The 12,679-nt window shown below is 46.7% G+C and overlaps 2 protein-coding genes across 3 annotated transcripts in view; one reads left to right on the top strand and one right to left on the bottom strand.

Moving 5' to 3' along the window:
- The window catches only part of GNA15 (G protein subunit alpha 15), a 23,872-nt gene extending 18,840 nt beyond the window's left edge, over nt 1–5,032 (top strand). For both annotated transcript variants that reach the window (XM_078378884.1, XM_078378883.1), the window contains exon 9: nt 1,098–5,032. In XM_078378884.1, coding sequence (XP_078235010.1) covers nt 1,098–1,327 — 230 coding nt within the window. In that variant the 3' untranslated portion in view covers nt 1,328–5,032. The remainder of the gene's footprint in view (nt 1–1,097) is intronic.
- LOC110079299 (duodenase-1) lies at nt 5,017–12,679 on the bottom strand. Its single transcript, XM_020794231.3, has 5 exons — nt 12,544–12,679; nt 10,395–10,542; nt 9,049–9,184; nt 7,855–8,106; nt 5,017–6,215 (listed from the first exon to the last, which is right to left on the bottom strand). Exons 1-5 carry the CDS (start codon nt 12,602–12,604, stop codon nt 6,075–6,077), a joined length of 738 nt encoding a protein of 245 aa, XP_020649890.2. The 5' UTR covers nt 12,605–12,679; the 3' UTR covers nt 5,017–6,074.

Genomic DNA, 12,679 nt, shown 5'->3' with positions numbered 1-12,679 from the left:
ACCTTGACCTTTGGGGGGGTGATGGGTCATCCGGAGATGCACTCATCTCCAGGTACGTGCTGGTTGTGTGGGTATGGCAGTTTTGAAGGACTGCAGTCTTTGGAGGGAAAACATCATATCACTTTCTAATTGCAAAGCTGGGTTTCTGTCTCGTTTTGTCCAGAAGCTGGAGATGTTGACCTCACAAGGGTTTGGATCTGAGGCCAAACCTTACAGGAAACAGACATGGTGCTGCATCTTTTTTTTTTTAAAGTTCACTTTGAAAAACTGTTTTAAAATCTAGACTAAAATGCCAAGCAGATTTGCTGCCTCTGTAACATTTGATTTGTCCACTTCTGCTGGTCCTCCGTGTGAATTACTCCTGAGCAGGGGCCAAGAGAGGATCAGATTTTGGAAGCCAAGGGTCAAATGGCCCACTATAAATAGCCTGTTGTTTGGAGAGGTAATTTCATTAGCATTAGGAGCAGTTAATCATTTCCAACAACTTTTTAATTCTTCTATTTATTGCAAAATTAGTTTGTTACTTTAATTTATTTATTTTCCTTTTGATATAAACCCACAGTGTTGTCGCATGTCTGATGGCTAAGTCCAAGGTTCAGCCAGAATACAGTAGGACTCCCTTATCTGTGGGATCAATGTCCACTGATTCACTTATCCAGTCTGAAAATATTAAAAATATTAAAAGAAAGAAACTAAAAATATGTATTTTCACCATGTCTTTACCAGAACTGGATACTAGAGGGAGCTAGAAACTATAGTATCTATTCTTGTTGAAGATGACATAGCGTAGTCTCTGGCTCCTTCTAGTGGCCAGTTCTGGTAATACATGATGGAAATATATATTCCTGATTTTTTTCTTTTACCCTGCTATGCATAGTGTTTACTATTATCCACTTTTTCAGTATCAGCAAGGGCTTGGAACCAATCCCTTGCAGATATAGGGGTCCTACTGTAATTTGTCTTTGTATGCTTTTGAGGGGGACAGGGAAATCACATCGTTTCGGCTAGAAATTATGACAATGACGTGTCATCTATAATGTCTCCTTTGGCTCGGGGACATGCCTAGGATGGTCTTTCATGTTCTGTTTTCTTTGCAGGACCAAAACAGGACGCACAATCAGCGAAGGAGTTCATTCTTGACATGTACATGGATGCCTTCGAGCAGGTCAGGAACTCCAGCCTGGGGTCTTCCCAGGAGGCGGGCAGGACCCGATTCCTTTACCACCACTACACCTGTGCCACAGACACGCAGAACATTGGCACAGTTTTTGCTGATGTCAAGGATGCTGTCCTGGCCAGCTACCTGGACGAATTCAACCTGGTTTAAGAAAGAAAAGACTTGAGCTCCCAAGGATCAAGCCATGCATTGAGGGAAACACAGATTTCCTTTTATGGGTGTTCTTTCATTTTTCCCTCCAGGCACGCCATTCTTTCAGTGCTCCATGCCGAAGGAAACCCAGCTTGCAAATTGCCGCTTAAGGGAATTCTGGCTCTCTCTCCCTTTTTTTTAAAAAAAAATTTTTTTGATGACTCGGATGTAAGAATCAGCTCAGGGTTAGAAATACTCGTCAGCTCCACAATCCGGCACTCTTGTACAGAACTTCAAAGGCTTGCCATCTTTCATCCAATGGTGTTTTCCCAGAATGCAACAGTCTGATGGGCGGAGGGACCACTTGCTGAGTGGCGTAGTGGGCTAAACCGCAGAAGCCTGTGCTGCAGGGTCAGAAGACCAGCACTCGTAAGATCGAATCCACGCAATGGAGTGAGCTCCCATCGCTTTGTCCCAGCTCCTCGACAACCTAGCAGTTCGAAAGCATGTAAATGCGAGTAGATAAATTGGTACCATCTTGGTGGGAAGGTAAAACGGCGTTCCCTAGTCATGCTGGCCACGTGACCATGGAAACTGTCTTCGGATAAGCGCTGGCTCTACGGCTTGAAAAGCGGGATGAGCGCCGCCCCCTAGAGTCGGACACGACTGGATAAAAATTGTCAAGGGGAACCTTTACCTTTACTTTACCCCAATTCTATGACATCCTCCGCCCCCCCCTGCTCAAGATTCCCTCAGGTCTCCGAGGTTGAATGGGCCTTGAAGACCCATTAGCTTTGCAAAAGTCCTGCCCTGGCAATACTATATACATGTACTTCTGGAACGAGTTTGTTTTTATAGGGTTAACACAGCTGAATGCATTTGGAGAGACTCTTCTGGGGCAGCGAGCTAAGTCGGTCCCGAAGTGGACGGCGAGAACACGGTCCATCTTGCAAAGACAGGCCATTGCACCGTCCCAACAAGCACACGTCGCTCGGGTCTTGAACAGACAATGAAGAGCCATTAGCCCGATAAAAGGCCCACTCCTGGTGAAGAGAGAAGTGGCTACAGCAGGTTCGTGAACAGGGACCCACTTTTTGGACTTGGGGACCGGCTCTGTGAACTTTGGTGAGGAAGGCTGGGTTGGCGCATTTTGTTCCTTTGGCTCCGTCAGCTTTGTTATGCTGAGCTAACTGCCTACCATGTACAGAGTGCCTCCTTTCTCCTTCTCGATCTTTCTCTCTACGATCGGCCTTCTCTTCTGGCTTTTCTTTGCCTCCAGCCACTTCCTGGGATTCGACCAGTCCCATTTCTTGGGCCCGTTTAGAGCCCAAATGTTACTTTTTTTTTACACTCGTAGGTAAACTTGTGCCAAAGAATTGGACCTCAGTGTGCAGGGAGGGCACCCGTGGGGGGGGGGCATTTTGGTCCACAACCCTTCTTTAAAATCTTGGGTGGATGTTACGTCTGCAGATAGACTGCTCCTGGATGGTGGAGACCTTGGGTCCAGTGTGTAAATCTTAGAGAGGTGGTGACTTAAGCACGAAGTGTTGACAACTAAAGAGAAGACAGTGGTTCTTTTATGGGGGGCTTTTTTTGAAGGTCCCAATGGGGTTGAAACAGGGACGAAGCCAGATAAAAACAGTAGCCTTGTTTCTGCCGCCTCCAGAGCCTCGGCTGAACTCCGCTTTCCCGTCACTGCCGAATATTTAGATCTTCATGCCCTCAACAATTTGGGCCAGCAGGCTCAGGCTGCCAGCATGATGGGACATGTAGTCCCAAACATCTGGAGGGCAGGGCAGCTTAGTTTTTTTTAATCCAGAAATAATCCATGCTGATTAATTGTTTTGCAATCTGGAAATGTCCGTTCTTTGTAGGTTTGGGGTATTTTGGGGGGTCAATTAACTTTTTTCAACCCCAACATCACCCGTATGGCCAGGTACAAAGATCAAGAAGCCGGACACCCGTGGAACCGTGGTGGTATTGGATCCACTCGGGGTTTTAGCCTGGACTTTAAAGACACAATCCAAATTCTGAGGATAGGGCCCTACACCACAGAAAGCCCCCGCAAGGTTCGGACTCAAACCCAGAATGGATTTCACTGCATGCCAGAGCCACTTTGTGCTGCTGAGCATGGCGTTGCGAAACGAGGTGCCACTGATTCCGTGATATGGGAAATGCAACTTTTGGAGACTACGGAGCCCATATGTCCCCTATTACATCAGCCTCTTGCTCTGGAATGGGCAATTAAGAGCCATTACCTTTGCAAAAGATCCACCTGCTGTGGAAAGAACAGCTCAAAGGGGTTTCTTGATCTGGATCAAACCAGCTGTCTCAGCATAGACAGGACGAATGCCAGAACGTCACATTTTTTAGCCCTTCACCACAACAAACAGGTCTTGCCTTGCTCCCGCTGACTCCAGTTTTTCCTCAGCTTTTTTGATTTTAGTAAAATCTTACCAAAACCCTTCTCCGCTGAAAACACAGAAAATCCTTTTGCGGAGGTGGCTCTGATGTGTTTTTTTGGGGGGGCAGTGAATCTATTCTGGGTTTACTTTCAAAGGTTTACAGGTTTACTTTCAAAGGAAGTTTCCACAGTGCAAGGTTTCAGCCCTTTGAGTGGCTCTTTTAGTTTGGAGCAAAACTGGGAGTGGATTCATCGTCCTCTACCTTTCCAAAATCAATGTCCCCATCAACCTCTGTGATCTACTACAACTCCCCCAGGGATCTATGAATGGATCGGCATCTCCTTTCTGCCCATCTGAGGGTCCTAGGCATCTGAAAGTTACTTTTTTCCCTGGACTGGCGCTCCTCTGAATCCTCACCGGTGGCACTGCTGGGTGGAAGCTTGAAAGAAAAAACAGATTTCCCCTACTCTGGCTGTCACCCATCTTCTGTTGAGTCCGGGCTAGCCTCTAGACTGTCGAAATCAAAATTAATTGGCAATACATCTTGATGAGAGAGAGAGAGAGAGAGAGTTCTAATGGTTTCTGTTTTATTTAGCTAAATAAAAAGCGTGACGGAAGCCATGCCTCCACGTGTAGGCGGGAACAACCGCGCCATCCACAGGAAGACCAGGACTTTTATAAAATGGGTTACACAAGGGAAAGGGAGGAGAAATGGAGAAATGGGTGGTTCATGACCTATTGGCAGAAGGGATGGGGTTACAAAGGAATCCCAAACTTTATTGGAGTGGGAATCACAGGAAGGATGGAATTTTACAACAGGGTGGGTCAACAGACAGCCATGATGGAAATGGGAGACTCCCAAGGTGGTAGGAAATAATGTTTGTATAGCAAAAGGTATTGTGTCGCAAGTACTGTCCAGGTGCCCAGAGTTCAATTTGCACAGGATGGGTTGTATTTGCCTCAGGGAAGGAGAGACGAAAGCTCAGCTGTGTCTGTTGGTGGAAGGAGTGACCCCAGTGGTGTCTGTTTTGCTCCTCCAATCTAGATTGGAAGGCAAGATAACCTGCCCAGGTGAAGGAAAACCTGGCCAGCCTTATTCCTTTACAGAAATTCTTTGAGGGAACACGAAACGTGTCCATAGATGTATAAATCTGGCTGTGTTTTATCTTTCCAAACTGCATTCTATGTGATCTGATTAGAGGTGTGTCCTTCTTGCCTGTTTCATGTCGTGCCTTACGGTCCCTTCATTCTGAAGTCACTTCGTAGCATTTCAGGAGCAGAAAAATTACAAGACGAGTCCCATTAAAAATTGCAAAAATATATATTTTAATGATTAATTTGATGCAGCCAACAGAGAAAGGTCGGCAAAGGAGTTAGCACAGAGGAGGAGTTCTTAAAGTTTTGCTTTAGTTTTGGAATCAAAGGAAGAGGGTTACCGGCAAGGTTTATCACGATGGCGCCTTCTGAAATGCATAAGAGATTTCCCCGTAGGGAAAAAGGGGGGCAGTGATGGTGAGTGGATAGAATGGCTTAGAAGAGCAGACAATCTGGGGACCTGGGAGCTCCGGGTCTAAGCAGAAGGGGAAAATATTACCTTTTTGGCCCCCATCCCTGGTAATTTCCAAGCATTACATATAAAAGGGCAGCAGAAGTGAATGGATGGGATAAGAAAGACTTTTCAGGGCTTTAACATGCTGGAGTGGGATGAGGAAAATAGAGTCCGAAGTGGTCTGGTGGGAATTAAACAGAGCTTGGCAGTTACTTTTGGAAAGTAATTAGTTACAGTTACAGTTCCGAAGACTCTCTTAGTAGTTAGCTACTAGTTAGATTTTTTTTAAAAAAAGTACTACTACTCAAAAGAGTTGCTTTCAGTTACTTTAAACAAAAAACACCTCTAAAAGGTACTTACTTACCCAACCCAAGCCAGTTCATGATGCCTTTTAGAGGTGTTTTAAATCAGTGGGTGAAAAGTAACTAAAAGCAAATATTTTGTGCAGTGTTACTTACGAAAGAACTCAAACACAATGTTTTTTTCCCCTGCTTGACACTCTTCTGTCCTGCTTTTTCTCCAGTGAACACCAGGTAGTTTTTGGGACCTTTCCTGTCCTCTTCTTTATTTCCTACAACAGGTAGGAGGTAAGATCAGGCTAAAAGTGAGGACTAGACCAGGCTAAACCTCTCATGCACTCATCTGTTCCTATCATTTGGGACACTTCCCCTGTGGTTGAAAAGTAATTCGTTATAGTTACAGTTATAAGCACCCCCAAAAGTAGTTAGCTGCTAGTTAGAATGCCACGCAAATTGTTAATCATGCAGAAGGCTGAAAAGGGGGAATCAAAGGTCTTGGTTGTGCCGGGTTCTCATGGGTTCGACTCCATGACGCTCTCGATCCAGCGGAGATAATAAGCAACTCGTGCGTAAACGCCAGGAGGGCTGTTATAGCCATAGGAAACGACCCCGTGCACCACACCCCGGCAGATCATCGGGCCTCCAGAGTCCCCCTGTGGAGGGAGAGACCAAATGGAGAGGTGAGGACACAACATCGGCACACATGGCCTCTGGGGGGTAAAGAGTATAACACAATGGTTGTTGTGGGTTTTTTGGGCTCTTTGGCCGTGTTCTGAAGGTTGTTCTTCCTAACGTTTCGCCAGTCTCTGTGGCCGGCATCTTCAGAGGACAGCAACCCAGAGCACAGAGTGCTGTCCTCTGAAGATGCCGGCCAGAGAGACGGGCGAAACGTTAGGAAGAACAACCTTCCGAACACGGCCAAAGAGCCCGAAAAACCCAGAACAACCATTAGATCCCGGCCGTGAAAGCCTTCGCGAGTATATCACAATACTCATGATTTGCTGCCTGCAGAAAGAAGAATGTGTGCCAAATCCTTAGACATACGTTTCGAAGGAGGAGAAGATCTGAAATATTAAAAATCCCAAAAAGACACTTGCCGTCTCATCTACTGGGAAGAAAAACTTATTGCCCCTTCTTACCCTCAATTGATTCTCTAGGGAGAAAGGACAGCAATCCAGGGGAGAGGATGGATGACCTCGGGGGACCTCAAAGTTCCCCCAAGGTTTAAAACAAGAAGGAAAGGGGGCCCCCCATTTGCTTTCAAGTTACCCTAATGCTGCCCCCTCCATTTTGACACAAGTGAGAAAAACCCATACCTGAACTATTATGGACAACTAGCAAGTTTTAAGAAACCATCCTGGGTGGATTTTGGACAGTTCCCATCTAAAGCTGCTTTTTACAACAGGTGCTACGGGAAAGGCGGAAGCCAGCAGGGAAAGAGGAAGACCTGATGTGAGATGGGCCGACTCCCTCCAGGAAACCACAACTTTTGAGTTTGCAAGAGTCGAGAAGGCTGTGGAGGACGGGAGATTTTGGAGACTGCTCATTCCTGGGGTCGCCATGAGTCGAGGGCAACTGGACGGCACACAACAACACAACATAACACAAAGGCTGCATTATTTGGGGGGGGGTGTTGGTGGGGGGAATAAACCTTCGCCCAAGGCCAGAGCCTTTCCACAGCAGGTGAAATGTGCCAGATCTGAGGGCTGAAACCCTGTTTGCAGAGTTCCACAAAGGGCGTAACTTTTAAGGGCTTCCAGATCAGAAACCTCCGTAGGCGTTAGTTCTAGCACACAAAACTCGGATCGGTCGTGGCTACAGAGGTTTGCGTCCATCTGCTCCTCAATGTTACACCCTTTGTGCCATCGGACACCAGGGTTCAGCCCGGACTGGCCTCTCGGAGCCCCGTAATGGGAGGAAAAAACAAAGACAAAACAAAAAACCCCCCACAAAAATGTCATCAGGACTTTACGCCAGTGTAATGCAGACCGTGTACTGTTTGGGAAAGAAACCAGTGTCGAGTGGTGGTGTGGCAGGAGACACACCTCAGTACACAATATTTGCATTGATTTCTTAATGGGGAGAAATTCGCCCCCCGAAGTTATGCCGTTTGCCTTCGGAAGGCATGGGTCAGCCACTCCATCGATGGCGTGCAGATACGTGTGTTGCTTCTCCAAAAGAAGCCTAAAATTAAATTCTGCAAATCACCATCATCCTCTCAAGGTCGATTTCTCAAAGGCCCTCCAAGGACAAATCTGGTTTGTTTTTGACAATGTTTCGGGGGATCCTGACCTGGCTCGTATCCCGCATCTGGTTGTAGCTGCCGGCACAGATCATGCCGTCCTCCAGGTAAGGGTAGAAGGCCTTGCATTTCCTTCGGTTATAGATGGTGACGTTGGCCTCGAACAGCGTGGAGGTGGTCTCGTCTTTATCAATCAGGCCCCATCCGGCAATGCTGCAGGGCGTGCCCTCCGGGAGGTCGCTGCGGGATTTGGGCAACGGCATGATCTGGACGTCTTTGTTGAGGGATGCCTCAAAGTCCAGCTGCAAAGAAGGAAGGAAGGAAGGAAGGAAGGAAGGAAGGAAGGAAGGAAGGAGAGATGCTGTTGCAAAGTTTTGATTTTTTCGGGTTAAATTCCTCTCGCTGCCCAATGGAAGTACAGGGATTCACACAGCAGAATCAGCTTCAAGTTCCCCAAACTAGCCCACCCCTATCTGATTAACTGGCACTTATGGACTCAGTAACTCTCTCTGAGACATGAGTAAGAGAAAGAATAAAAGTTGAATTATACTTACAGTTGAACGGATCAAACAGCCAACTGACAAACCTGACTGCTTTCAACAAGCTGACTTCAAAAGACTCTAGAGAAGGAAACAGCTCAAAAAGCGGAGAGGTGCGATAGTCCTACTAGCCGATCTATCGAGGGAGTCTCCGAAAAACACCAGCAGCTATGTCAGCCAATTTCATCAAATACTTTTTTTTGGGGGGGGGAGGTTTCTGACTCAACCGGGAGCAGGGCTTAGCCGTGGGCTTCATCTGGTTCCCATAAAGGTCTCTGTGACCATGGCCACATGCAGCAGAGAGGGGAAAGCACAAGGCTCAATTAGAACACGCTACCTTCAAGAGGCAAGAATGATGAAGCTGAGGCTGTCCTCCTTTCGACACCCTGTGACAAGGCAGGGTTCTCTGGAAAAGACCATTATGCTTTCTATCCCGCCTAGAGTGGTCTAATATGACCAGATAGGCGGGATAGAAATAAAATAAAAAAATAAATAAAATAAAATAAATAAATAAATAAATAAAGGCTGAGGGCAAGAAGGAAAGAGGAAGACCTAATGTGAGGTGGACGGACTCTCTAAAGGAAGCCACGACTAGTTTTGCAAGAGCTGAGCAGGGTGGTTGAAAATGGGACATTTTGGAGAGTGCTCCTTCATAGGGTCGCCAGAAGTCCACAGAAGACTCGACGGCACAGCACAGCAACAAACCTTCAGGAGAAGCATGTCGTTCGCATAGGTGTTGTCGTCGTACCCCGGATGCATATGGTAGGACTTAACGCCGATCACTTGTTGAGACTTCTCCATGTGATAGACGTTGTGCGCACCCAAAACCACAGTGTACTCCCTGCAAACAGAGTGGGGGAGGGGGTCATGCCGGGCAGCCGTAGTGGCCTGATCGCAAACCCACCGCTAGCTGCGTTCCCGTCATCTTTCCAGGAGCATCGTGAGGGGTGATGCAATAGTGGGGGCTTCTGTGTTTCCCTTTCAACTCTTTAATCTTCCCGAGCTGCCTGAATATTTATCCCAGGAGAGGTTTAGCACTCGGTAACTCCGTCAAAGTTCAAACCAAAACCCAGAATGGATTCAGGGTGTCTCCCAAATTGGGAGTCACTGGTCACAGCCACACTGGAGGGAAAGCAGCACATTTTTTCCCACTCCCAAAATTACCTCGAGGGCCAAAATTTCAGAATTCTGGACAGCATGAGTGCTTTCTGGTTGACCTACAAGCGTCTCATTTCCCATAGGGTTTTGGAACAAACCCCATACTTCTTCGGCTGTGATCTCATTGCTCAACAAAGCATTCTTCCCACCCAAGCTTTGCAAAGGTCTCAGGCTACAGATCCCATCATCTCCTCCCAGGGTGCAACCTGGAAATGATGACAGAGGGCTGTAAGTAAGAGAAAGCTGGTTTCAACCAGCAGCCTGCTCCTAGAATCTATGGCAATGGCAAAGAATATACAGTCTTCCAGTTCACGTTGGGATGACAACTCCCATCTGCCTGCAGCCACTTGGCCATGCTTGTCTGGGAATCCAATCATTCCCTCGAGAGTCTACTCCCGACCTATACATTCATTGGCCAAAGTCCTGCTGCGCACAGTACACCTCCAGGAGAGTGGTGATGTCACCAGCTGGGGTGGATTTTTGGTGACGAAAGACTTCCTCCTTCTGTCCTGTGGATTGTCCAACTCATGAGGCACCTGGAGGTCTTCGGAACCCTGGGACAGAAAGAGGAAGTCTTTTATTCTGGAAAATCTGTCCCTACTGGTCAATGCCAACTGGCAGCAGAGAGTTTTGGCATGTAAAGATAACCTCCTCCAGTCCGGTGGTTTCCACACAAACAAATTATTCACCAGTCAGGCAAGCTGAGGTAACAGAACAAAGAATGCTATAATTACCAGAAAATTACCTCCACCAGTGACATCACTTGTGGTCTGCAGGTAGAACTTACGTAGCAAGATTGTGGCTCTCACCTGTTCACAGGTGACGCTGGCCTTGCCTGTACCTTAGAAACAAACCCAATGATCTTAAGTCGGGGACTGACACGTGCAACTTACATCATGCAGTGTGCCGCAGTCATGACCCACTGCGGAGCTATCAGGGTTCCTCCACACATGTAACCTTCGTCTGACTTCAGGATGGCCATATAGGGTCGGGAATGTGGCTTGGCTTCATGGCCCCCGATAATGTGGCTTCGCAGGAGATCTGCAAGGATCATAAGCAGAGGATCAGCTGTCGGTGTTTCTGGAGAGCCTTGAAAAGTGAATTTTGTAGATTGCATGTCCCGGGGTCTTCTCCCTTCAAACCTACCAGGAAATCCCAAAAATCTCTTTTCTAAGTTTTCTGCTACTGGTGCGTCTCAAAGCTTGGGTGTCATTGATGCCCCAGAAAGCAAAACCAAAGCAAGAGACAGTGAAATAAAAGTAGTATTCATTATTATCAGAGTTTAATTGCGTTTTAAATGTGTTATTTATGTTGCAAATTATTGGGTTTTTTAAAAACTCGTTTTAGCATTGTTAGCCACCCTGAGACCCCTTTCCCGTGGGGAATAATAAAAATAAAATAAAATGTCTAGGTCCCTACCTCTAGGAGCTTACAAATAAGTCTCACCCATAAGGAATCTCATCTCCCCCAAATTAAAAACAAGAATAATTGCGTACCATCAAGTCAACTCTGACTTATGGACACCCTTTAAAGTCTGAGGGAGGTCCATATCATCTCCATATTGCTGGAAAAGGAGCACCTTTGCTTTAAATGGTTGACAAAAGCACCCTAACTCTTGGAAGTCGTTTAGATGAACTAACTTCAACTATTCAGAAAAAAATGAGAAAAGGCTATGTGATCCTTACATAACCCAGATATGAGAGGACAGACGGATGTTTTTATTAAGTAAATGTGCGGTCAAGTCAATTCTGAATTATGGCTACCTTTTTCAGGGTTTTCTAGGTAGGGTAATGTCTGACAGTGGAGGATTTGAACTCCCAACCTCTCGCTCCACAGCCAGGGACCTAACTCACTGAGCTACCCAGCCAGCCTGTTCCAACATTTGCAGGCAAGGGGTAGGGGGCAGAAATAACCTAAACTCTCTCGGGTGCAATCATCATTACACAAACTTCAGCACCTCTGATGGGAGCAGCACTGTGCCAGAGTAGCCGAGGCAAATGGTCTCTGCCCCAACGCACTTACAGTTGCAGGGTCCCAGGGAAGGTAGCGGCTGGCTTCCTCCCCGTGGCACACCATTAATGCGCAGGAACATACCTGATAAGGTGTGTAGACACGTTGAAACCACAGTAAATCCCTGGACAAAAAGTCCATTCTCCAGTACGACTGCTCGCGAATGGCCATTGAATAATCTTGGTTTTTAAAAAAGTTTCAAGCTTCATGGTTGTTGTATTTTTAATTATGACGATGATTAATGTTTTTATAATTTTGATTGATTGTGCCTGATGTTTTTGAATCCCCATCCTCATCCACGTTATCATCCTCATCCTCATCTTAGAACTGTAATGCTGGAAAGGGACCCCTATAGATCATCCAGTCCAGCCCCTGTCCAGGAGGCACAAGTGGGGGAATTCGAACTCCCAACCTTGGGCTCCGCAGCCAGAGACTGAAACCCCAGTGAGCTATCTTATCATTCCACCAGTACATTCTACAGATGAACAATCTCGCTCACTTTAAAAATCCCGCCCCATCATTCTATACCTCTATTCTCCGGCACCCTATATCGCTCTCTTTACATGTTGCTTTTAATTAGCTTTCTCCAATTAATCCTTAAGTAAAAGTGTTTTGTTGGTCTTCCTTGAATCTGCAAATGCAAATTCCTGCTGCAGCCCAAAGATTCGGGATTCTTTCTAAATCTGTCCTGAGGGGTTGCTGGGCCCAAAGATTCGAAATGGCCAGCCCTGCCCTTTCTTGGGGCATGAGTGAGTGGACCTGCCCTTTTTCTTCTCCCCTGCAACCTCAGAAATACAAATAAATGCCCTTTTGCAGCCCCCGCCCCACAAAGTTCGAGCTCACGAAATTTTGCTCTGTTCTCTTTTTCCCACCCTTTTCCTTCCCTTCCCCGTTTGTATATTGTTCCTTTTCAACAGTGCAAGTCACCCGGAGTCCTCTGGCGCAGAGAGGCGGACTACGAAAACAGTTAAATACCAAAACAACCAAATAATAAGGGGTGTGTTTGTTTTAAAATAGCCTAACCCGCCTTACCAGGTTGGATCCACGGGAAGGAGAGCATCAGGCAGAGCAGGCGAGCCAAAGGGCGACCCATCTTGAAACTGGTTCCTCCGGGGGAGAAAATGAGCACCAAGGATCTCCCTTCTGGTGGTTTTTATAACCCGGTTCC

This window comes from Pogona vitticeps, chromosome 7 (assembly GCF_051106095.1).
Source record: "Pogona vitticeps strain Pit_001003342236 chromosome 7, PviZW2.1, whole genome shotgun sequence".
Classification (NCBI taxonomy): Eukaryota; Metazoa; Chordata; class Lepidosauria; order Squamata; family Agamidae; genus Pogona; species Pogona vitticeps.
The sequence above is the reverse complement of the archived record's forward strand: the minus strand, read 5'-3'. Positions and strand labels throughout refer to the sequence as shown.

Coding starts and splice junctions, on each gene's coding strand:
- LOC110079299 (XM_020794231.3), bottom strand. CDS start 12,604: ATGGGTCGCCCTTTGGCTCGCCTGCTCTGCCTGATGCTCTCCTTCCCG. Junction 9,185..10,394: donor ACTGCGGCACACTGCATGAT/GTAAGTTGCACG, acceptor CTCTGTTTGCAG/GGAGTACACTGTGGTTTTGG. Junction 6,216..7,854: donor AGATGCGGGATACGAGCCAG/GTCAGGATCCCC, acceptor CTCCCTCCACAG/GGGGACTCTGGAGGCCCGAT.